At 43.1% G+C, this 12,430-nt stretch overlaps 1 protein-coding gene across 3 annotated transcripts in view; it reads right to left on the minus strand.

Moving 5' to 3' along the window:
• FNIP1 (folliculin interacting protein 1) overlaps nt 1-12,430 on the minus strand; it is a 67,050-nt gene that overhangs the window by 44,096 nt on the left and 10,524 nt on the right. Inside the window, exon 1 of one of the 3 annotated variants that reach the window (XM_005503496.4) lies at nt 557-1,225. The exons of the other annotated variants lie outside the window; for them this stretch is intronic. Coding sequence (XP_005503553.2) covers nt 557-567 — 11 coding nt within the window. The 5' untranslated portion in view covers nt 568-1,225. Of the gene's footprint in view, nt 1-556; nt 1,226-12,430 lie in introns of those variants that run through there. 3 annotated transcript variants of the gene reach the window in all.

The raw sequence follows: 12,430 nt of genomic DNA on the forward strand, positions 1-12,430 counted from the left end.
TTGGAAGGTTTTGTAGAAACGTGTAGCATGTTGAGTAACTTTGCAACTTGCACAGCTTTAGAGTTTACAATTAGCATTAGTAATTTGATAGAATATTTTTGGGAGTAATGCACGCATGTCCTTTCAAAAAGTACCTGTGCAGCTTTTAGCTGATTTAAGCAGATACATGCATGCAAAGATGCGTACACACACACACACACACACACACACACACACACACACACACAAGCTGCGTGCTGTTCTGAAAAACCAGTTTTAATAAAAACCACACACAGACCAGACACAGTTCTTTTCAGATACTTTCACTAGCATTTAACACAACGTTGTTACATTATGCAAGTGGACTGCACTTCCCTTCGCAAAAGTACAACGGATAGAACCAATTTAGGGAAACAAAATACATTAGCGTCATTTAGGATACAATTGTAAGAAGAATCATTAAAAAAATTAATCTCTAAAAGGTTCACAACTCTGGAAAAGAAGTACTGTCATCACAATGAAAATATTAAGCTTTCAAATAAATAAAATAATCTCAAGAACTGTGCAGTGACTGTACCTGGGAAGCATCTTTTTCCCCCGGTAGTTCCACTTTGCAGAATCCCTGTAAACTCCTGTTGTGCCCGGCTGCCAACTCAGGTTAATAATAGCAATGAGCCATATTCATCCAAAACCACAAGACTGTCAGGTGACATATCAAGAGGTCTGAATTTAACTCAAACAAAAGACTCTCCATGCTGCAATGCAAAAGGCTTAATCCTAGCAACAGGATCACAAAAACCACCTTAAAGCAAGCAGTTTGCTGAAGCACAATATAGGCGTTTGCACCAGGCTGCGCTTGTGCTGCCCTGGAGTTTCATAACCCGAATCCTGCCCTTCCATTCTGTTGCACAGCCCGGGATTTCTGCTCAAGGAAATATCGCCCCTCTGCCCCGCTCCTTTGTCTGTTCCCGTCTATTGCTGCAGAGAAGATCGATCTAATTCATGGGAAAGCCAAGCGCTGCTTTGGCAGCTGCTGGGGCGTAGATGTCGGTCCCATCTATCCTCCTCCAGCGGACGCGATGGGAGTTGAGTCTCATGACCCAAGTCCCCTGGCAACTGCGGCCGCCGTCCTGCACCTCCACGAGCCGCGACCGTCGGGAATTCAGCCTGCTCGGACAAGAAGGAGGAGGGGGAAGGGGGGCCAAAGCAAGGTGGCCTCCTTCCAGACTGCACCCCCAGCCTTCACATTCCTGGAAGCAGCGGGATGCTTGTGCCGGAGCTGGGAGCGGAGGCAGCGGGTGAAGCGCCAGCGCTGACAGCCATCATGTGACCAGCTGTCAGCGCGGCCACCTGCGGCCACCCCACCGAAATAAAGGCCTCTAAATCTTCAGCTGCACAGGGGCTCGTCTGCATGCGTTTTGGGAAGTGGGCAGAGGTGCTGCCGGCCTGTGCGTGGCCGGTTCCCCGCACATCTGCAGCTCAGCAGAACCCGCTCCGCGGACCACCCGCTCCCCCTGCCCATCGGCACGGACGAGAACAAAGAATGCACTGTATGCCGGGCGAGGGCTCGTTAATGGTACAAGTGAAGCGTCGGGAATATGCAGGACAATTGGATGGCAATATATAGGGTATTTTAGGGAAAAAAAAAAGTGAAATAACACCCAGAAAGAAATCCTGACCAACCTGATCGCTGTAAACAAGGTTGTGATTGCTCTTGTAGTAACCCTGGCCAGGCCAGGAAGGCTGCCTGGTACATCACAGAAGCAAAGGGCTTGCTATTTAAAGAACTTTTTTCTCTAAATTGTGGGGGAGGAGTGAGCGAGATGGACAGGGAAGTGAAGAAGGGGCTGGACATCCAAAAAAGCAGTGTATATTAGGAGCCATCAAGTACTGTCACAGATATATGTGGGGGCAATCATTCAAACTATTAATTTTGTATTATTTTGGGGCAAAGACCAAGAAATACATAAAGGCAGGAGACTATAGCTCCTACTACAGCTTTTTTCAGCATCTGAAAATCTACATGTTTTGCCAATATTTCAAATACAAAGGCAGCAAAAATCCATTTATCATCAGGACCTCCTGTTCCTCTGCGCCACACAACACGAAGTTCAGGGCTATGGACGATTCCGCGGTACCGGGGTGGGTGAGCTCCAGCACTTGCTCACGGGTTCTGGCCCCCAGACCCAACAATCCTCACAGCCCAGAGGATGTTTTGCCCTCCAGGGTGGACTCCGCCCAAGAACACCGAGTTCCCTCTTCTGCAACACATCTCCTGGATTAAGTTCAGGCAGAAATCCTCAGCCCATTGACACAACAACAGTTTTACTGCTGACCTATACGAAGGTACTATTTTTATGTTTCGTGCTGGGCAAGTGTTTTGACACAAATGTAGTAAAACTAAGAAATAGATACTTGTGACCATTAATGTTTTATAGGAAATTTCTCGTTTAGAAATGAAGAGCTGAGGTCCTGACCCCACAGAGACATACATTATAGACGTGGCTTTTCATATGTGACTAGCGCCAGGGAATTCAATGGAATTACTCAAATGAGCAAAATTGGGCATGCGCTGTTTACAGGACCCATGCTTTAAAACCAAATATTGCCTTTAAGGCTTAAAATGCCAAGCCTTAGGAGTTGCAAGCAGTAACATTTGACCTCTGCTACCTTCTTGATCTAGTACAAGGAATGTGCTGTGCACAGTCACTTTCTTTACCTTTCTTTACGCATCACTCTCTAAAGGTTACTGATGTCAAAAGTGACCTTTTTTTCTTAGACATGCAATGGTGAGAAGTTCAGTGCAATGTATTATGTAAACCTTTATTTACAGGAGTAAGATCTAAGGTTTCCATTTTACCTCAGGGTAACCTGATGCGTATTAAAGACAAGTGCTTTGAAAGCGGACCCAGCCTCCGTCCAACAACTGCCCAGGAAAAATATTGGAAGGAATTCCTCTTCAAATAGACACAGACTCAAAGCGTACAAAGAATAAACAGTGCTTTAGCCACATCATTGAATATTTATTGCTTGAGGAAGGACTTCATATAGTCAGTGTTGGTTCAATCACAGTCACCACTCCCATATCCAAGGAAACACTCAGGCCTCTTCAAGACTGAAAATGCACCATCCTCTTCTCTAGCTATAGAGTGCAGGCACAGTGAACATCCTATTTACTGATTGGAAAAAAAGGAGATACATTTTCAAAAACAAGGTCTGTTTCTAAAATTCTAAGGCCAGTGAGATGTTCTGGTCACACCGGTATGTACTTATGGTATTTTAAACTTGGGCCCAAGACTGCACTCAAATCCACTCCTCCTTGCTGCTTATCTGTTTCTAGGAGAGAAAAATAAAACCCCAAATGGGCCATTAGTTAGTAAAAAAGCTGTAATTACAATGTTGGTTGTATTCCAGATGCAGTTACTTGCTTTTATGTATGTTGTGGAAGCTTTATGGAGTTAGCACCAGGCCTAGAGCATCATCTATCATTGAAAGGTGACTCCAGAAAGGCAGCCTTCAACCCCCCACAATTCCACAAAAAGTCCCTCATTTACCACCTAGGCAGTATTTTGCTTTGGCAGGGAATATGATACTCTCCATCTCTTTGAAAGACTGCTGTTTTTTTTTTCCAGTTTGAACTTGGATAACAAAGCTGGTATTATTATCTAGCTTCATAAAAACACATCAGTTAAAAAAAAAGTGATCAACATCTCCTGCCTTAGCCCATCACCTTCCAGAGATCCCAGGAGGGCACTTCAGTATCCGTACACACCCCTGTCCACGCGCAGACGGAAGGATGCAGGTGATGCAGTTTGCCTGCACGGACCAGCCTGGGGATGAAGCACATCCCACACCAGACTGGGGCTGAGGCTGCTTCTTAAAAATACATAAGCCAACCAAATCCTCAAAATAAAACAGGACCGAAGAGAGAGTTACTTTCTTCTTTTTATCCAAAGGCATTTTTCAAAACATTTAAAGGCTCATACTCACCTTTTGGGTATAAATCACCTGATTTTAAGCTGAGGAAACAACAGTTTGCTCCAACCACAAGCTAAAAAAGTAATGAAATTATTGATTTTTGTTCCCCGCTGCCTTGGTGAGTTTTTTGGGTCTTTCTCCTGAAAGAAGACTTCCCCTTACACATGTGGCAAATGCACTTAGCAAAGAGCTAGCGGGAAAGCCAAGAATTGTTTATTGCTTAGTAATGCACCAAGGTAGGAGCTGGATGCCACGCTTGACAAAAAAAAAGATAAAAACTATCAGAATTTTACTTGAAATCTGCCTACAAATACTTGGATACCATTTCTCTACAAAATGCTCACTAGTAGGATTACCACTGAGCTAGACTTTTAAAAAATGTGCCTTCTGTGCATTTTTTGTATCCCTGCAAAAAAAACCAATCCCACTGATTTCCTCACTAGTGGAGAAGAAGAGTGCGCAGTGTCAAAGCTCAAACCCTCTGCACACAACTGGAGCACGTGCACATACCTGCACAAAGCACAGCTATGCACACAGAAAACAGAAGCCCAGCCAAAGGTCAGCAAGAGCCAAAAAGTCAAGAAAGATCACTGCAAGTAGTCCAAAGGTTTTGCAAAAGTTAGGAAGGATTTCCTTTAAGGATTTCCCTGAAAGGTAACCAGATTTTTAAATACTGAAAAAAGTGCTTTCTAGATGCAATTAAAAAAAAAAAAAAAAAAGAAAAAGATTGAAAAAAAAATCAACGGAGAACCAAAGTTTCCAAGCTCTCCATACACAGGATTCTCAGCAGCAGCAAGAGGTCTCATGACTGGAATAAACTCTGTACTGGCGGGCGCTGTAAAGGAGCATCAGCATAAATATGCATCTGCCTGGGAGCATTCCCGGAGGGTGCGACATGGAACATTAAATCTCTTTTAAGAAGGTGGATGCTGGGACTTCAGCAGTTTGACCATCCCTTCACCGCTGTAATTTTTCAAGTCGTGATAAAAGATGCTTAAAATAAAAATAACTATCAAAGTAAAAATCTGATGCATGGTTAAGCTACTGGAACATTGGTGTTTGTTTTGTATCACATTTCCAACTGCAATCTACTATAAATAAGACACCAAACAAACCTCTGTCATACCAACTGGTACTGCAAGACAACAGGGCATTTTCCCCCTGCCAAACAGTTATTTTATTGTGCACATTTTATTGTGCACTCTCGGGTGTGCAGAGTAGAATAATCTTTTGCTGTAGCTATTAAAATAAAGTGCAAATAGCTCAGTATTGTTTGTGTTTAATGAAAAATTTGGAAGAAAAAACATTCCAATACAAATTGCTTTTGATACACATAAATGGTGTTGGAAAGAAGGAATTTTCTGAAGTCACACAGAATTATTTAGTGTAGCAGAGGATGGTTGTGGGTGGAAGTCGCTTTTCCCTGCTTAACATTGTGTAATTCTGGAGATGTCTAGATAGATTCTTCAACCCTTAACTCCACACATAAAACTAACTTCTGTTTTCCATCCCCTCTTCAAAATGTGAATGGCCATATGATTTCCAGTGACATGCAGCATCTATCCCTGCCTGATACATGAGAGTTTCCAGTACACAACAAAGCCAACTTTGCCTGTGAAAACCAGCATCTCTGTTAGATCTGAGCTACCTCTGTTGGGAATTACTGACATGATAAAGAAGCGGCTATTTCACAGTGCTGTAATAGAACAAAAATCTGCTCACAAGCTTAGATGTATCAAGTGCAAAGTTTACTGCTTAGGTATCTTAACGGTGACTTGCTGCTTTTTATTTTGGAGATCACTGATATTAATAGATGATACAATTAAGAGAAAAGAAGATATACTAATACGAGTCAAGGTTGACTGCAAGAACTCTGTTGCTGTGAAAATGAACACATCTTAGAGGGATCGCTATAGCTCCACTAGTGCTACCAATTCTAATATTAATAACAAATCCTTCAATGACTCCAGATGCAACAGGAGTGCACTGGTTGAGGAATCCTGACATTTTCATTTTTTAGTAGACAAACATGTATTTATCCCCAGCTTAAAGAGTCTTAAAGGTTTTTATTTTCATGCTCTTCCCAGCAACTGTAAGGACTATGGCAGTTTTCTTCTTTTTACACAAGTGAAAACTGAGATTCTCAATACCTTACTGCAGGAGATATCAAAACAAAACAAAACAAAACACCGCTGCAAGGTACATAAACAAATTGCCAGTGCCCTCCAGCCACGCCTGACGTGCCACGTGATTTCTGCGCCAACACTGAGTAAGCACGTCCAAATAAGCATTTTTTATCGGATAGATATATCAAGACATAAATAACTTTAAAGGCTAAAAGATTAGAATGTAAACAGCTGCATTTTTTCACGTCATGCTGTTTAACCTGCGAGCTGTGCCGGGATGGGCGATGCTGTGCCCAGGGTGCCCAGCCGCTGCTGAGGCCAGGCTGGTGTCTGGTGGGCACCTTCATCCCGGTGGATACCTTCAGCCTGGAACCATCGCTCCATGCAGCACCCAACCCACCGCTGGCCCTGCTGCCAGGGCACAGTAAAGCCACCCGCTATAGACCCAGGCGTCCGCTGGCAGCCCAGCACGTCCCTGGGAGCCCACCGCTGCGTCAGGATGGGGGCAGCCATCTGTTTATGCTGATTAAAACAACCTGTAATACTTGTTTTGTGAGTTTTATAAGGGGGAAAAATATTGCCTTGGTGGCTGGAAGTCATATGGTATGAGCAGGCAGCACGGGGATTTGAGCTTTCCTTGGCTGTGGGCCACATCCGTCTAATTGATTAAGGTGGCTGCACTCGTGACTGGGTGATAATTGAGAGCCCAATAAATCTGCACACATGCATTTGCCACTCAGAGATGGAAAGCAATTGTTACGGACCCTTCATAATGCACTGCAAGCAAAAGAAATACAACTAATATTCAAAATATCAATAATCTCCCCCACAACACGCAGAACTTCCTTGCCCAACATTCACATTCTCAGTTAAATGACCAGGAGTGTCAAATGCACGAGGATGACAACTCCAAGCTTTCAGCTAAGTCATCCCCAGCACAAACTCCAGCCATTCCGATTTCTCAAGATTTTGTGCGGTACTTCCAAGTCTTGTCTTTCCCCTACCCCAGGTCTCATTTATCTGTACAGACACCATGGCTTTCGCCGAGGTTTACGTGATCTTTTTTCCCTTGGGGGATTTAAAAAAAAAAAAAAGGCAATGCTGCAGCTGTTGCGAGTTCCTTGGAAAAGGAGGAAGACAGATGCAAGTAGTTGTTCTCCAAAGATTCACAACGATCAGTGTCTGAGCAACATTTCACTCTGTCCCTCATGTGACTGTTTAATTAGGTGTTGATTCACTCAGTCATGAGACACAAGGAAACAGGGCTGCAAGCCCTAACGTCAAAGAAAAAGTAATGCCTGTTCTGCCAGTTTCTGTATTAGCAAAGCACAAAGGGGACATCCAGTTCTGAGAAGCAAAACTCATGTTTCCTTACCCATAAGCCAAACCATCAAATCACTTCAACCTTTCCATATGAAAAAAAAAAAAGGACATCTTAAGGATTTCAGAGCGAGATGCTTGTGAGCTCCCTGGTTGTTGTGCGCTGTGAGAGCTGAGCCCAGCTGGAGCATTGGCGGTGTGAGCTGTGCGAGCTGGGTGTGCCCGTCCAGCTGCTCCGCCAGGTCCAGGCTGCTCCGGGATATCTTGCTTTCTGCTGGGGTTAGTTTGCTTTTGGAAAAAAAAAAAGGAATACAAGCTATTTTGCTATGGCTTTATTCCTGAATGTGAACAGAATTTCTTAGCCATCATATTACCAAAAAGCTTTTTTGTTATGGGGTCCGGTTGCCATAGCAACAGGCTTTTAAAAATATCAAAGAAATTTTCAGCACATGGTAAACCAATTTCACAAACTGTGTCTATTTGAATAGGAAAATCTGGCGGACAATTATTTATACACACTCAGTTCAACTGAGGTTTGACGTAGGGATAATCCCAAAATGCTGCTTTCGGTCTAAAGCCTGCTGTTGAAAAGGACCACGGTGAACCTGAGCTTGCTGTGTTACCAGGTCATTTATCAAGGCAGTCACATAGAATTAACAGATGATGATCATTTTTCCAACAGCTACATTTAAGATCAGCATGTCACTAAAATGCATTAAATACCAAAAGCTTTCTTTCTGAAGAACACTGCCTTAAACCTTTGATTTGTAACATTTTAAACATTGTGTGTTTGTAGTCTTACCCTCATTTGTGTACATTTTACTAAAAAAAAAAAAAATGGACTCTGGATCAGCAACTTATTTAAAACACATGCCTAATGCTAAGCACATGAGCAGTTTCATTTGGAGCAATGAAACTACTTACATACTTAAAGTAAAGCACATGGCTTAAGCGGAGTGCTGACTCAGTCTTATTCCCCCCTCAGATTTCACCAAAAACCTGTCTCGGTTACACAGGAACAACTGCAAACTAAAGACAGAGGATGATTGTATAAACAAGTATAACAAATTAATATCTATGGAATGAGATCCTGGTCTGGCCTATGTGTACGTGATGCTCATTTATACTGATATCCCACGAGTGCTAATGATAGATACTCCCTGTGAATCAGCAACTGCTCGACACTACTGTGTTTGTCCCTTGTGATCCGAGCATCCTCCAACACCTACAGAAGTTCGATGCACCGCTTGGCTCAATGCTACAGCCTTCCTGCACACAGTGTGGTTACTTGGCTCCATGACAGCTCTGTGCCTGGGAGCCTTTAGCACCCCCTCGTTAACCCTCACAACCAGACGCTCACTGCCAGGCTCTGAACCAGCAACAATTAGGGACACTGTCACATATCTGGCAAATAACTTGAATGAATGTCTAAGTGGACTGGATCTATCCAACAGCTGTTTTTCAGGAGGGAAGACTTTTCTAACTTGGTTCCAGCCCCTGGAGCGAACATCCCTCCCGTACTGGCTCTACAAGTTGAACGGGCCCCTATTTAATTTGAAGAAGGGATGAGATCTTAATTTGCATAGATATTGCAAGAGCCCCAAGACTGCTGCGAGGAGCCCAGACTGCTCAGTTCTCCAAGGCAGGAGTCATGCTGCTCAATTGTTTTCCAAATTAAGCATGCAAAGGTGACCTGAAACTATTTCAGGTAGATCTATATAGAGCAGACAGAAAGGCATTGCTTGACTTTACTTTTATATAACTCATAAGGACATGGGGACAAATAAAAATCAGATGCTTGAACAAGCCACACAGCCATTCAACTTCATTTAATATCTGCAAAAAAGAGAGACTGCCAGAATAATGGAACAGCCTGGCACTTAACAAGCAAATGCAATAAAACTGTGAGGTTCGAATACTTTGGTTCCCCAAAGCAGAGGAGCATTTAAGAGTGCTTTTAGCTGTCAGCTAGCTAGTAGCCCCTCTCATCTTAAAGGAGCTAATCAGTCTTTAAACCAAGCTTAACAGTGGTTTGCAGGGTTTGCAATAGAGTGCTTTGCTCACTGCCATCCTGAACTCTACTCCCACATTGTCTGCCGTTCCCTTCGGTTTAAGTCCCACGACATGCTCACAGTCTTGGGTTTCTAAGAATGGCAGGAATGGAAAATAGACTGTAGGACTGCCCATTGCCCATGATGATTAAACAAAATAAGCTTTTCAACACAACTGCCCATCTAAAGGGATTTTCCACTGCAGAACAGCTGAACTGGTCAAGTCTTACTGAAAACTCCACAAGATGAGTACACAGAAGCTCTGAGCATCACCTGAAAACAGATCCTATGTGTCCACATAGCTTTTCTTACTGTTAAAGCTTGGTCTGTGACAAAGAAGTTGCAGGTTCAGCTTGGCATGCCCTCCCTGGGTATCTGCACCGAAACTCACTCCAAACACACACCTTATCATGGGACTGAGCTGGAACACACACTCCAAACCAGCGTGGCCTCACAGCTCACAGAATCAACATAAACACTTGACAAAACCTACACTGTTCCACTGGGAGAGGTTGCACTTAATCTCTATCTATATATATATATTTAGTGTATGTTAAATAAACCCCTTTTTGTCAGTGGCAATGGATTGATGAGTATGTAGTTCCAGACACTCCCAGCCAACAGACGTGGCTGGAACAACTCCTGCCTGTCTCCTAGAGGGACTTGCTGGGGGTTGCAGCAGCACAAGCCATTTCTGACCAGCTCTGATCGCCTCAGCATCAGCATTGCATGTTCCGTACCGCATATATCACAGTCTAAACAAACAGAAAAATAATTTACTGTTTCCTCTCATTCTTACAGAATGGCAGACTCACTGCTTTCTCATTCAAAAGCATTTTCTTGCTTCATCTTTTTTCTCCCCATTGAGTCCATCCACATGAGCATCTCTAAGATGGGGAACTTGGAAGCCGAGTGCTGCGGGTATCCTGCTGTGAACCAGTATTGGCACCACAGGAAACCATTTATTCTGCTGCATCAACAGGGAAGAAAGGCTCACGTGCTGGGCAGCAATAGCTGTCAATGCCACCAGGACATTTCGGACTGGGTTTTTTGTTGGATGTTTTTTTTTAAAGGAGCTGTTGGCAAAGTTATCGCTCACTTGGCTTTTCCTTTCCCCTCCTCGTGCTAGCACATGTCATTTCAAGTGACACAGCAGCAAACCCAAACAGGATGCACCCTGCTGCTTGTGGCAGGAGGAGGGGATGGTACAGCACCCAGGGGAAACCTTCAGAAAGGCGAGGCAGCACTGCAGGCCTCAGATGGGACAAAACTAAGAAGAAAACACAAAAATGGAAGAGAAAGTCAGCGGGGCTTTAACTCTTTCTTCCTCTGTGTATGTGTGCGCACAAGTGTGTAAATACTAGTTTCCAAAGCAGAACACCAGACAACAGGGAGTGATGATGAGGGAGAACATTATGAGACTCAGGGAATACCAAGCAGAAAGAATCCTTTAAAATATATGCATTAAAAGACAGCAACACCATCCAACTGCTTCCAGCTACACCTTACACATTATCTTTTTATCTTTCTGAACGCAGAGCAACTCCACTTTATACTCATTACACTCACACCCAGCATTTCCAGCCTGTTTTAATTTCTGTACTTAGCAGCTGTCACTGTTCATGTTATACCTTCCAAATACTATAAAAGCCCACTGCCGCCCTCTCCCTTTGCGTTACTGCTGCTATGCAGAAGGTGCGGCCAGACCGCCCAGAGCCCTGGCCCCTTCTCCATCCAGATCCCCCAGCGCTGGTCTCCAGCTGCTCAGCACTGCACCAATAAACACAGGGAACAGCCTTGTCTTGTGGGCAAGAAAAAGTGAAGGGAAATAAAGATGATGGTTTTCAAAAGTCTCTCAATTTTTTCTGTTGCTAGTATCTTAGCTTATATTTATACAGCACATATTTACCCTAACTAGATCCTAACACAAACATCTTGGAACTACGGTTGTGATCTAAGAAGCAAACGAGCCCGTCCAGCATTATATTAAACAATTTGGGCCTGCCTACACAGTCTACGCATACACCAAATGTATTTATCTCACAAAAGACCTTACTAGAAAGACAACAGTCAATCACTCTGCTTGACAAGGTAGGGAGGCCTTTGCTTTGTGGTCTTCTGATGACTGTGAGTTTATTCCATGCACACACACTCAAAGCCATGGAGCAAATGAAGGCACCTGAGGAGATTTTGAAATATACATATATATGCATATAGATACACACAGATATATCAATATATATATATATGAGACAGAGATCTGGGAGTGGGCTCGTAGGATCTCTTTTTTCCCAGCATAAATATCCTCCAGCAAAGCTCAAGGCTGCAGCACTGAAAGCCTTCAAACCCCACTAAGGTACACTGAGGATGCTCAGCACTTCATAGGACTGTGATGTGTTGTAGTCGCCTTCACTTTTATGCTTCTCTTATTTAAAAAAAAAAAAAATATATATATATATATATATAAACAACCTCTTGTCAAACTCCCTGTTTCCTGTACATTTTGTTTCCCTCTGTTTTCTCTAACCATACAGGTGAGAACAGTTGCCATTAGTGAATTTTACTTTATCTTGCATGGCTTTTTTCTCCAGTGTGGGTGTGGACTAATGTAATCTCTTGAGTGTAATTTAGCTGATTTGTCCTGCTGGCTAGTAATAGAGAAGACCAGCCTTTAAATGAATACATACCAAATCCAGGTGGGGAAAAACAAAGAGAAACAAACAAACAACCCAACGTCCAATGTCTTACCGTCTAACCCTTTCATGAAAAAGTCTTACACAACACACAAACACAAGCCATCCAGCAGTTGCGTGAGCATTCTTCAATTGAAAAAGAAAACCTGATGACACATTTTAAAATAGATACACTTTCAAACCAACCAAAATAATTCATTTGAAGATAAGTGCACATAAGATACTATGACAAAAACCACTACAATATAAAGCAAGCAAATTAAATCAGTCTTACTCCAAAGTG

This window comes from Columba livia, chromosome 14 (genome assembly GCF_036013475.1).
Source record: "Columba livia isolate bColLiv1 breed racing homer chromosome 14, bColLiv1.pat.W.v2, whole genome shotgun sequence".
NCBI lineage: Eukaryota > Metazoa > Chordata > Aves > Columbiformes > Columbidae > Columba > Columba livia.